The sequence below is a fragment of the Nannobrachium achirus genome (genome assembly GCF_963921795.1).
Source record: "Nannobrachium achirus genome assembly, chromosome: 16".
Taxonomy (NCBI): domain Eukaryota; kingdom Metazoa; phylum Chordata; class Actinopteri; order Myctophiformes; family Myctophidae; genus Nannobrachium; species Nannobrachium achirus.
The window spans coordinates 20,192,455-20,205,210 of record NC_137823.1 but is presented as its reverse complement, the minus strand read 5'-3'; the positions used below and the strand labels follow the sequence as shown (position 1 = coordinate 20,205,210).

The window sequence follows — 12,756 nt, the reverse complement described above, 5'->3', positions numbered from 1 at the left end:
ATGTCCTCTCACTCGGGGTAAATTGCTTACGTCTGTACAGGGCCAAAATATCCTTTAGGATTCTGATAGAAGAATCCTTTCGAAAATCCCCATTAAGAATCCTTTACAGTTTTGGAACAGATCCTATTGGATATTTTCTTATAGGATAATAATCCTATAAGAAAAACTTGAATAGGATTTGTTTAGGGGAAATCCTATTGGATTTTTCTTATAGGATTATTATCCTATAAGAAAATATCTAATAGGATCTGTTCCAAAACTGTAAAGGATTCTTATAGGATTCTTAATGGGATTTTCTATCAGAATCCTAAAGGATATTTTGGCCAGGGAGGTCTGAGTGTGTGTGCCTCTTTGTGTTTGCATTATTTGCCTTATTGCCATTTGTAAGTATTTAGACTACGGTACAGTATGGACATTGGTGTAGCTATCAGACATACAGTAGGCTATAGGACTAGAAAGCGGGGATACAGGAAAATATCAAACAATTAAAAGTATAATGGTACAAATAAGAAGAACATCTAATTTATGTTATGAGATGTTACAGCACACTGTCACTGTGTAGGACAAGTGCAGTCAGGATGCACATGCACACACTGCGTAGTGCTTACTCATGACAAACCACCACAGTTTGTTTCCTTTGTAGGGGTAACAACACCCCTACATATATATATACAGTACGCCAGTGTGACGGTAGCAGCTCACGACCTTCACCAGGCATTCCGCCAGAAGTCACGCTACCTTGCTAGCTGCATAGACCCATGTGTGTGAGAGAGAAACGTATAGTTACAACTTACAACTTGACACGTATAAATAGACTGACAGACTACAACTACCACGACGACAACAACATCAGGGATGAAGAAGGTAGCAGTTATTCTCGTGGTCTGCATGCTGATGTTCTCATCTCTGGATGTCCTGGCACAACAGAGTAAGTCTGCTGCTTTAGGACAGTTATGTTATGTTATGTTATGTTTTATTTATTTGATATGGACATCACAATCACATTGGACGAACCAGATGCATTGATATTGAGAAGTGATTTTAGCACAAGAGCTAATTCTCATCACCTGTCCACTGCAGGAGGCTTTTCTATTTTACAGTAATCAAATCTAACACCCAATCAAGTACAATAAACGTTAATACTAATCTAAAACCCACTCAAGTACAAAAACAATAATACCAATCTAAAACCCAGTCAAATACAAACAAATATAATATGTGTTTACCAATAAGAACTAACATACAACAATCTGACCCTTCAGCTTGTGGGACATATATTAAATAGCCATAAATCAAAGACGTCACACAACTGGTAGACAACAGAAACTATTCATGTGAATAGTGGTTCTCGTTTATTATTATCATTATTGTTATTCCACTTTGTGTCTCTGTCTCACTCCGTCTCTCTCTTCTAGACAACAGTAATGGTCCAGGCGAGTGTTGCTTCAAGTTCTACCCCAAACGCCTGCCCGCGTTGAAAGCGATGACATTCCAACGCACGCACGCTTATTGTGCCAACAATGGTGTTGTGTGAGTATTATTGGCTATATTATAATAGTATTATTTACCAGTTGTGGACAAACTTTAGGCCCTCTCGACTGCCTGTAGACACAAACAAGGCAGCTGCTACCGTACGTGCAACGTTTACTTTTTAGTAAATTTCAAGTTTGTCAGTCTCAGCTTTCTACAGCTCTGCCTGTAGGTTTCCACCTATATCAGGAGTGTCCAAAGTGCACCTCATTCCTAAATTGTGCCATTAACAGCCCGCCAGCAACGTCAAACAAAAATATTTTCTAGTATAATTTGTCAGGACTCCCTTGTTCCCTGTTGTCTCATTCTAAAGGGGTCAAAGAAAGGCTATTTTTTTTTTTTTGTATTTTTTAACCTTGCACATCTGGTTGCATTTGGTAACGTGAGTTATTTGTGTTTGTTCAGAGCACACACCCGACAAAAGACCATTGATATTAAATATTGATAATAGCTAAATAAAATATTGTATTTGCGATGTATGTGACTTTGTTATGGTCCCGACCGAAAGTAGCCCTACATTTCGTCAGGAGATATAGTCATTCCTTGAGTGTTTTAATATTTTTCTAATGTGGCCCCCTTTGAAAAAAAAATGTGGACACCCCTGGCCTATAGAGACGGGTGCTGCTCTGTCCTCTCCTCCATAGTTAGGACCGCATGGAGGTGGAAGTTAACTTTAATTTTATGTAATTAACATTGTGACGTATGTACAGTCAGCAGTATGCAGTGCACGTGCAAAGCGGGCCGATTCTGGAGAACAGCTTTATCTGCTTGACTTCACACTCGAAATTGCACTTTCTTGGGTCCTCAGCAAAACGGCCAACTAGTGTGGGTGCGGTTCTCGAGATAATGCGAAGGACAGACAGACATCATGTACTGCGTTCAGACTTTACATACAGAGATTCCTGGAATGTACCCGTATAGAGCGATGCCACGAACCAGATTATATAAATCAGATGTGTTCTTCTGAGCTACCCATTTTATATAATGAAAGATGTGGCATGCCTAAAAGAAATGGCTAATCAAACAACAATCTTCTATTGGTCATGAATCAATAATACTGCGGTGTCTTGTGACCCCCGGAGGAACGATGAAAAACGTAGGCCTATAGAATGAAACACCTTCAATGATGGAAATCCTCTCTCTATCCCTCTGTCTGTTCTAGGTTCACAATGAAGAATGGTGCCAAGCTCTGTGCTGACCCAACCAAGAAATGGGTCGAGAACGTCATCGCAGTCCTGGAGTCCAGAACATAGAACACATGACCTCTGCCTCCTAGTCTTCAGCATGACAGAGATAACAAGACAACATGTGAGGGAGGGTTCTGGGCTATAGGGGATTCAGGGCTGTCTAACACAATGCTTTAAGCTTTGTTTTTTTTAAATGGAACAGGTCAACCAGTTGGCTAGTGGTCACATAATATAAAAAAGGTATATTCGTGCTGAGAATAAGGTACTGTAGGCTACTTTAAACCAGTGGTTCTCAACCTTTTCAGGTTCTCCAAAATAATAATCTTATTATAAAAAATATATACATATCATATTTAAACTGGAGACCCCCCCCCCCCCCACCCTGAAAAGCACTTGGAATTGTAGGAGTTGAGGCATTACATTTAGTTTGACTCGGTTCCACAGATAAATATAGTGAAAATAATACGATCGGCTATTTTCAAAATGTTTACCTCTGTCTTATATTATTTTACAATTTGGCCAATGTTTGACCATTTTTTTTATAAATGTATTGGGCAATATAACGTTTGTTTAAGCAGTTCTCTGATAACCTTTACCTTATAGAACCTGAGTTTAGGCTCCCTCCCTCCCTTCCCTTCCTGCTTTGGTGTCTTTGTGCGCTGGCTAGCTGGCTTGTCTGAGCAAGATACAGGCAACTGTTTTATAGCTTTTTGAGTTTAGGCCACTGGTGTCCATGTTGGTTATAAGCTTCTTTGAATAATACATTTCAATTGGTCTGTGCCTTTGGCTCAGTATTGTTTTAATTCAGTGCCTAATTTCAAATAAATCTCTGCTCTCTTTCTTTGAAATAAGATTCTGTGCTGTCTGTCATTCAGTGTGGTTGTGTAGCAAAGTGACTCACTGGCCTCAAACATCAGGTATTTCCCCCACCCCAGACTATAGGAATGTCCTTTGTCTAGTGGTTAAGATGTTAGACTTTCGTGGGAGTCCCGGGTACGAATACCGGGCGTTAGAATCCCGGGCCAAGTTTTTCAGTATTTCAGTACTTTTGAGTCAACTATTATATTTTTACTCCACTACAATTATTAGACAACTTTAGTTACTTGTTACTTTGTAGATGTGGATTATTATTACAAAACATACATCCCTATGTATTTTGGCCAATTGAAAATAGCCAATCTACAAGCTCACAATGTGTTGTTGCAAAGCATTGGGAGCTTGTGTCAGCTATTTTCAAACGTTTCTTTATGCATTTTATATATTTGAAAACTTGTGAAATGGGACATTCTGCATAATGAGTACAGGTGCTTTCTACATTCGGTACATTTTAATACCAATACTTTTGTACTTTTACAATTTAAATTTAGAATTCCAGACTTTTACTTGCAACAGAGTATTTCTGCATTGCAGAATTGATACTTTTACGTGCATACTTTTCCACCGGATTAAAACGCTTGCAGAGCAGTCTTTGAGATTGAAGCTCCAGCATTTTTTTTTTAATTGAGGTCAACTGCTCAGCATTTCTACACTAGGATCATGTATGTGTAATTGTATATCATACAGCCCACCATGTCTTAGTTATGCTAACCCACTCATGTATTCAATTTTACTTCAACCACTTGAACCCTACTACCATAGCATCCTTATTATCGGGAGAACATTCACCAAAAATAGGTTGGTGTAGAGGGGGAAAAAAGAGCAGACCAAGTACAGTATAGAGCCAAAGGTCAAGTTTACTAAGTATTGAGTGTTGTTTAAATGGTTGTTTAAAACGTATCACTCCTCTGTATTATGTGAAACATACCAGGGTTTAATTTGTTGCTTTTGATACACCCATCTGATCATTCATCTTTTATCATTTGTATAATGCAAAATAAGAACTTCTATATTATGTTGAAACATTACAGCATGTGTGCATGCAGTATATTGGGCTATGCATCTGTTCAGTGCATTCAGGATGCACGCACAGGGTTACGAGAGAGGCATTAAAATAACCCCTGTCAGCTTTCCGTTCTCAAATGCACCACCACAGTTCATTTCCTTCATTAGGCATGTGTAAGAAAGTGCAATGCACACACATTCGCTCATTTGGTGTTGGAGAGCACTCTCTGACGTTTCTCATCATAGGATAAAGGTGATCACTCAGAATAACATATAATTATAATAACTGTATGGATCTGCAGTGACCAAGTGATCACATGTCCCCAAGGGGACATGAGGATCCAAACCATTCCAGGATTTGTAAAATGCCCCCCCACTGCATAACAGGCCCCTCACTGAAGGGGACAAGCATTCAGGCTTGCACCGCATACCCTAACTGGAGCACCTCAGGGCTGTGTGCTCAGCCCCCTCCTGTGCTCCCTGTTCACTAATGACAAATGTTTCTTTGAGAAAACATAACTGTACAAATAATCAACTTTAATTTATTTAAATTGGATTTACTTAATCATAACAATTACAAAACAAAGGGTTGGGTAGTTTGAGACTTAAATCACTCATTATGGTAGGACAGCATAACGGTAGAGAGGCCGTTTGGAATCAGAAGGTCCCAGTTCGCTCCTGGCATCAAGACACTTTAACCCCTAATCGGCCATTGTATTAATAGCACCCACTGCTCCTAATACAGTAGTTAGGATGGGTATTATTCACCCAATGCCTATATTGCAGAGGACCCAGTTCACATACATGCAAATGTACAGAGAAACAAATGCCAAAAAATACACCAAAGAGTTTGAGTTTGGAGTGGCGCTCAACTTATTATAATTATTGTGCTATCTCCCCAGACAATAGGCAATATTGCACAACTTGAGCTCTTATTTAGCATTTCATATATTTCAGGAATTACTATGAGTATCATGATAAATGATGTGCTGATGTGTTCATGGTAACTTTCTTACACTATGACTCACACACACACCTGGAAAGTGTTGTTTTAATTCAGTGCCTAATTTCAAATAAATGTTGTTTTTGTCATCTTTGAGAACCAGATTTCTGATCCCTTTCTTTGAAATAAGATTGTGTGCCGTCATTCAGTGTGGTTGTGTATCAGAGTGACTCACTGCCACGGCCTGATGGCCTCAAACATCAGGTTTCTCACCATAGGATAATGGTGATCATTCAGAATAACTTATAATTATAATAACTGGCTTGCACCGCATTCATTGGCGACAGGACTATAGGCCTAAATAGTGTGAATTCGGCATAATTCACACATTCCTCTTATGTCATCTCTGTCGCCTGAATGACTGCTGCCCTGTTGTGCAACACTCATCATGATGTGCAGCAGGCCCGTATCACCTCCTCACTGCCTTTACACACTAGACCCACTGCTTTGCATTGTGGGTTCCAGGGACCCCCAGGGGTCCTGGAGGAAGTTCCAGGGGATCCCCAGCAAAATTAGGAATTCCTAAAAAAAGAAATCCCGTCATTTAGAAAATATTCGAGTGTATTGCATCGCAACATGCATGCATGCATGATTTGATAAGATTTGTCAACATTTTGAAAAATCAAGACAAATCCACCATTATGTCGTTCCCTGGCACAACCCCTTTTCAAATGGGGGTCTTCAGTCAGATACATATCAGTTTGGGGGTCCTTGACATGAAAGCGTGCAGCGTGCTGTGTGACTAGGAACCTTAATTATTTTATACTTAAGCTATTGAAAAATAGCAGATCTACAAGCTCACAGCACCCAGTGAGTGCCGCACTGAGTGCCGCACTGCAAGCTTGAAGATCTGCTATTTTTGAAAAGTTGTGAAAATGTGTGCAAAACTTGAACATATGTATTTTTAAGCAAACATTTGTAACTCAAATGATATGCTTCTGGGGGTTCCCTGGAATTACATATTTCGAGATGGGAAACATCTGCGACAGCCCTGGCAACTGGATCCTGGACTTCCCCACATCCAGACCCCAGGTGGTGCAGGTTGACACCAGATCCTCCTCACTTGTAGAACTGGAGCACCTCAGGGCTGTGTGCTCAGCCCCCTCCTGTGCTCCCTGTTCACTCGTCACACATGTTTCATTGAGAAAACATAGCTGCAAATAATCAACTTTAATTATTTTTTATGTTTTATTATCACAACAATTACAAAACAAAGGGTTGGGTAGTTTGAGACTTAAATCACTCATTATGGTAGGACAGCATAACGGTAGAGAGGCCGTTTGGAATCAGAAGGTCCCAGTTCGCTCCTGGCATCAAGACACTTTAACCCCTAATCGGCCATTGTATTAATAGCACCCACTGCTCCTAATACAGTAGTTAGGATGGGTATTCACCCAATGCCTATATTGCAGAGGACCCAGTTCACGTACATGCAAATGTACAGAGAAACAAATGCCAAAAAATACAACAAAGAGTTTGGAGTTTGGAGTGGCGCCCAACTTATTATAATAATTATTGTGCTATCTCCCCACACAATAGGCAATATTGCACAACTTGAGCTCTTATTTAGCATTTCATATATTTCAGGAATTACTATGAGTATCATGATGAATGATGTGCTGATGTGTTCATGGTAACTTTCTTCCACTATGACTCGCACACACACACATACCTGGAAACAGTTTTCTTTTTCTTTTTCTCCGTGCTCTCACGGGCCTATATGATGCTTCCTCTGACCACAGTGGAGTGTTTTTTTTTGTTTTGTTTTTTCAGATTCTCAAATAGTTATGGTACGGCGCTGAGCTGGATAGAAGAGTGTGTGTGTGTGGGTGTGTGTGTGGCTAATCTCTCAAACCACATCACCGATCAGTACCACACTGTGCATTCTGCCAGCAGGCCGTCTATCTGAGTTTATCTTTGTGTGAATATTGTTCACGTTTTGTGAATTCTTAATCTGGCTCCCACAGTGTCAGACAGTTTGCAATAGCTCCCGGTTCCGGGTGCCTGACTCAGTGACCTGTCGGCCTCATCCTTCTCTCTCTGACCTTGTCTGTGACTCGCGAGAGGCCTCCCTAAAGGTCCACATATCTGATGAGGTCCGCCCATGGGACATCAAGTGCCATTCGTAGCATTCTGTAATCAACTAGCCTGTAGGGCCTTTTTCTTCTGTACTGTAAGTGTCCATGTCTCAGCTATGTCACTACAGTATAGCCACAAACAGCTGCCATATCACTGATACTATTTGCAGGTGAAAAATGTATTTAGCTCAGTGCCCACTGCTCCTAATAGTTAATAATGTGAACTGTGTCCTCTACATTTATCCATCCTATCTTATTTGTATTTCAGATACATGTATTGCTGATTTAATATAGAATAGTGTCATGATGACAAACCTATTTTAAAATGGCTTCTTATTTCCACTATGACCCACCCACGCGTGCTCACGTGCGCGCACACACACAGCCGCAAATAAGGTTTTTTATGTTCTCATCAGGCTTTACATGACACATCCTGTCACCACAGCCGAGGGGTTTTTCATATTAATATTCTTAGAGAGTTGCATACATGTCTGCATGTAGGCCTACATGCACGCATGCACTACATATATACACATATTACATAGTACATACGTACATTTCTGCACTGTTTGCCGAAAATGTGCACTTTTTTATAGTGTATCAAATGTATATATTGTACCGGAAATGCCTGACTGTTGTTGGACTGTACCTAATGTATAGATCTATGGACTGTAGCTACATTGTGTTACTGTTCTATAGGTCAGGGGTCTTCAACAGGGGGTCCGGGACCCCTAGGGGGTCCTCAGAAATACTACAGGGGGTCCTCCAAATCTTCCAATCCTTTTTATATTAACAACTTGAACCCTAGTATCCATATTCTGAGAACTTTAGCCAAAAATAGCAGATCTACAAGCTCACAACGCCTCGCACTGCGAGCTTTGGTGTAGAGGGGAAAAAGAGCAGACTAAGTACAGATGTTTACTAAGTATCGATGATTGAAGTGGCTAAATGTCTGAAAACACATTAACACGAATCCAACCTAGACTGATGACAAACAAGTCTATGAATCTATCTATGAAATTGATGAAAATCTTCATCACACATTTATACAATATGTAGAGGGGGTCCCTGCTTCATCTCTCTCTCAGCTAAGGGGTCCTTGGCCTGAAAACATTGAAGACCCCTGCTATAGGTTGATTTATGGACATCCGGTGCGCTGCTCAGAATGCATGGTGCTATTCATTCAACCCACTTTACAGACTTCAGTGGAAGGCACAGCAATTCACAGAGTACTATAACCACTATATGAAACTCAAACAGACTCAATTTGTGAACCTTGTGGTCCAGCAGACAGAGATGAAAGCACAGAGTATATTTAATAAGTAATATTTGAACACAAGAAGGCAGCGATGCCAGAGAAAGCGCTGGTGAGTATTCTTGAATTGACCTCTTTACAGAGTGAGGTCAATCACTAATCCCCATTGCCTACACTACAGCACGGTTACATTGGTAAATAGTGCCCTCTAGTGGTGAAGAGTCTACCATAAATTTGGCCCTGCCACTTTCCTAGATGGTCGAACCCATTTCCGCAAGACCGCAACATTTATAAACTCTAAGAAAAACAAAGCATTAATACAGGCAATCATATTTAGTAAGGGTGATTGTGTGAGGAATTGGTTGTTACTAGAATTCTAGAATGTTTCAAGACCGTATGGGTTAAGAAGAGCAGAGAAGAGAGAAAACGGGGGCACAGCATGATACTCATAATGAAAACACGTTTATACCTCATCATAACAATTACAAAACAAAGGGTTGCGTAGTTGGAGACTTAATTCACTCATGTGACTTAATTCACTCATGTGGCACTCATGTAATTCACTCATGTGGGAGGCCGCTTCGGAATCGGAAGGTCATGGTGCGGTCCCGGTGTTAAGACACTTTAACCCTAATCTGAGTTCCCAGAATGTTTTCCCCCAATGTATTAATATAGCACCCACTTTTGCTAGTAGTTAGGAATAACAAAATTCATGTACAGTATGTGCAAATGTACAGAGACAAAAAGAAAAAAAAAAAACACAAAAGGAATAGCGACCAAATATTATAAACCAGTAAGACTCCCTAATCGGGAGATAAGCGACTGTCAGGTCGCATGTATTCACAACCTCATGGTGGCGCTAGAAGAGGGGCATGTGAGAAATCAGGGACGGGGGTTGTGGTTTTCCAGCCAAGGAGTGTGTGTGCAAAGTTTGGCATGGATAGGGGCAACGGTGCCGGAGATAAGAGTAGGGCCAAAAGTGTGACGTGATGTGACGGACAGACAGAGGGACTGACCGACAGACAGCCGGTGGAGGTTTTCATAGTAACTTGCGACCTGACAGTCACAATTACCGTGATATCTCCCCACACTATACAATAGGGGATATTGCACATGAGCTCTTATTTCATATATAGCATGAATTACTTTCTTCCACTATGACTCACACACCTGCAAAAAAATATATTTTCTCTGTGATCTCACAGGCCTACATGATGCTTCCTCTGGCCAGAGTGGAGGGGTTTTCAGATTCTCAAAATAGAGATGGCGCGCCGGCACCTAAGAGGTGAGCCGGATAAAAGAGTGTGTGTGTGTGTGTGTGTGTGTGTGTGTGTGTGTGTGTGTGTGTGTGTGTGTGTGTGTGTGTGTGTGTGTGTGTGTGTGTGTGTGTGTGTGTGTGTGTGTGTGTGTGTGTGTGTGTGTGTGTGTGTGTGTGTGTGTGTGTATTTGGGTGCGTACTTTAACTAAAAGTGGGGGGTGGACAAGCTGGTCCACTGGTGGTGGTGGTCGTCGGGGGCGGAGGGGGTCAGAGGTTCGGCAACAGCGGCAGACGCAGCTCCATTGCCGGGCGACTACCAAACCAGTTTTTAACACCAAATAATCCCCGCGCTCAAGAGCATAATTTTAGGGCCTACCTATAAACCCCTTGATGCGGCGTATAGTTTGGCTTATTTTGGAAAGGTTTGTTTGTATATCCATCTTTTAGTCCAACTCTTTGTGACTGCCAAGACTACACCTCTCGAGCTATTTAATTAGGGATTGGAGAAACAAACACGGGGGTCCAAAACAAAGCGGCCGCTTCTTTGTTTCCGGTTAAGGCCACGCCTAGACTGGATCACACGGCCTGTTCAAAACGAATACCAGCACAGATATAAAAAGCTAGATACCTCCTCTCCCAACCAACCTCTCCCGCTGCAGTATTGGTAAAACAGGACTGGCGGAAGTGCAGAACTGTGGAACTGTGGAAGGCACTCTGCCCCCTGCAGTGGGAAAGTGGGAGTCCCGCATCTGATTGGTCTACCGAGCGTCCCATTCTATAGCTCCATGCAACATACGTTTTTTGAGCGGTGGTCACACCGTCTCCATAGCGTGGCCGTGTGTGTCTGTGTGTGTGTGTGTCTGTCTGTCTGTCTGTCTGTATGTAGCCTCTGGTGTAGCCTGATACCCTGGGTGACCAGAGAGGTGCTGTTGAGTCTAGCCTGCCCTGAGCATCAACTGCAACACACACACACACACACACACCCCCACCCCACACACACAGGCACCCCCCCCCACAGGCACACCCCACCCCCCCCCCCCCCCCCACACACCCCCCCCCCCCCCCCCCCCCACACACACACAGGCACCCCTCCCTCCCCCCCCACCCCCACAGGCACCCCTCCCCCCCCCACGACCACCGCTCAGTTCACACGGGTGTGATTTTCATAAAACTGTTAGGATTTAGAAGACATTTGCAGAATGGAGCTATATATCAGTGATTCTCAAACTTTGTCATTTTGTCATAATATGTATTTGGCCTCGCCCACTGCTCCTAATAAATAGTAATATGAAACTAGTCCTCAGCATTTATCCATTGATTGATTTATTGATTGATTGGGTGGTAGGCTTTGACTTTTTACAGGGGCCAGTTTCGAGCTGCAGCCACCTGTAGGTGTTATATAATATTTCAGAGCAGTTTTAAAGAAGGGTAGGGATTTACTCTCCTTTAAGGCAGTTGGTAGGGTGTTCCATATGTTTGTGGCACGATTACAGTAGAACGCATTTAACCCTTTGTTTAGTGCCAAATCTTGGTTGAACATGAGCTGCCTCTGGTGTTGTGATTGTGGAAGTCTTTGACGTTTTTGAAGTAGTTTGACAGGTACATGGGTATCTTAGGTGTGGCTTATCTTGTAGACCAGGTAATTTCATCTTTTCTTGTGATAACATTGTCACCCACTTTGACTGTGAAGTAAACCTTGCCGAGATTGGACCCAATGAGGATGGATTCAGTTTTACCTACTATGTGCAAATGTCCAGTGACAAAATATACCGCAAAGGATTCAATTATTATAATTGTGGTATCCCAGCCATATTACACAACATGGGCTAGACCAGACCTGGGCATTGTGCGGCCCGGGGCCGTATTCGGCCCTTTGGTTCACTCTTGTAGGGTTAATGGCAAATACAAAATAACACACTTTCTAATTTTACCTCATGCATGGACTAAAGCTTCTTTTTCTTTTATTTTGACGTTTTATTGGATGTTGTCTCAATAACAAGCAGGTGGTCAGACTGGTCACAAGTCAAGACGACCTTACCTTACCCATCAAAAATGGCTATAGTGGCTAAAAAAAGAAAAGTCTTTGTCGGATGCTGGGTTTTCAACAAAAATTTGACTGTATTTATTTACTGAAGTCGGAGGTAAAGCCTTATGTTTAGTTTGCGGGGAGCACATCTTGCGGGGAGCACTGCCTTTTGGCCCGGCCCCTCTACAATATTTTCTGTTGTTTATGTGACCCCATGGAAAAAATAAGTGCCCACCCCTGGGCTAGACTGATAAGTCTTATTATCTATTCTTCTTAATAAAATGTGTATCTAATTCATATTGCATATACATGTATTGCAGATACCTAATAATAAAGTGCCATGATGACGTATGTTAATGGTTCATTATTTCCACTATGCCCCACACACGTGACTTTGGCCACATTTTGTTTCCTTCATTCTAGGTAGGCTACTCCCCGCCCCAACACACAAACACACACACACACACACACACACACACACACACACACACACACACACACACACACACACACACACAGCCGCAAAGAGGGGTTTTTG

General features: G+C 41.9%; 1 protein-coding gene across 1 annotated transcript; it reads left to right on the top strand.

Moving 5' to 3' along the window:
- The first annotated feature begins 734 nt into the window (after window positions 1-734).
- Window positions 735-2,889, top strand: LOC308300175 (C-C motif chemokine 13-like). The gene is made up of 3 exons (XM_080743976.1): window positions 735-928; window positions 1,416-1,530; window positions 2,693-2,889. The coding sequence occupies exons 1-3, from the start codon at window positions 856-858 to the stop codon at window positions 2,781-2,783; spliced, it is 279 nt and encodes a 92-aa protein (XP_080600102.1). The 5' UTR covers window positions 735-855; the 3' UTR covers window positions 2,784-2,889.
- The last annotated feature ends 9,867 nt before the right edge of the window (window positions 2,890-12,756 follow it).

Coding starts and splice junctions, on each gene's coding strand:
- LOC308300175 (XM_080743976.1), top strand. CDS start 856: ATGAAGAAGGTAGCAGTTATTCTCGTGGTCTGCATGCTGATGTTCTCA. Junction 929..1,415: donor GGATGTCCTGGCACAACAGA/GTAAGTCTGCTG, acceptor TCTCTCTTCTAG/ACAACAGTAATGGTCCAGGC. Junction 1,531..2,692: donor TGTGCCAACAATGGTGTTGT/GTGAGTATTATT, acceptor TGTCTGTTCTAG/GTTCACAATGAAGAATGGTG.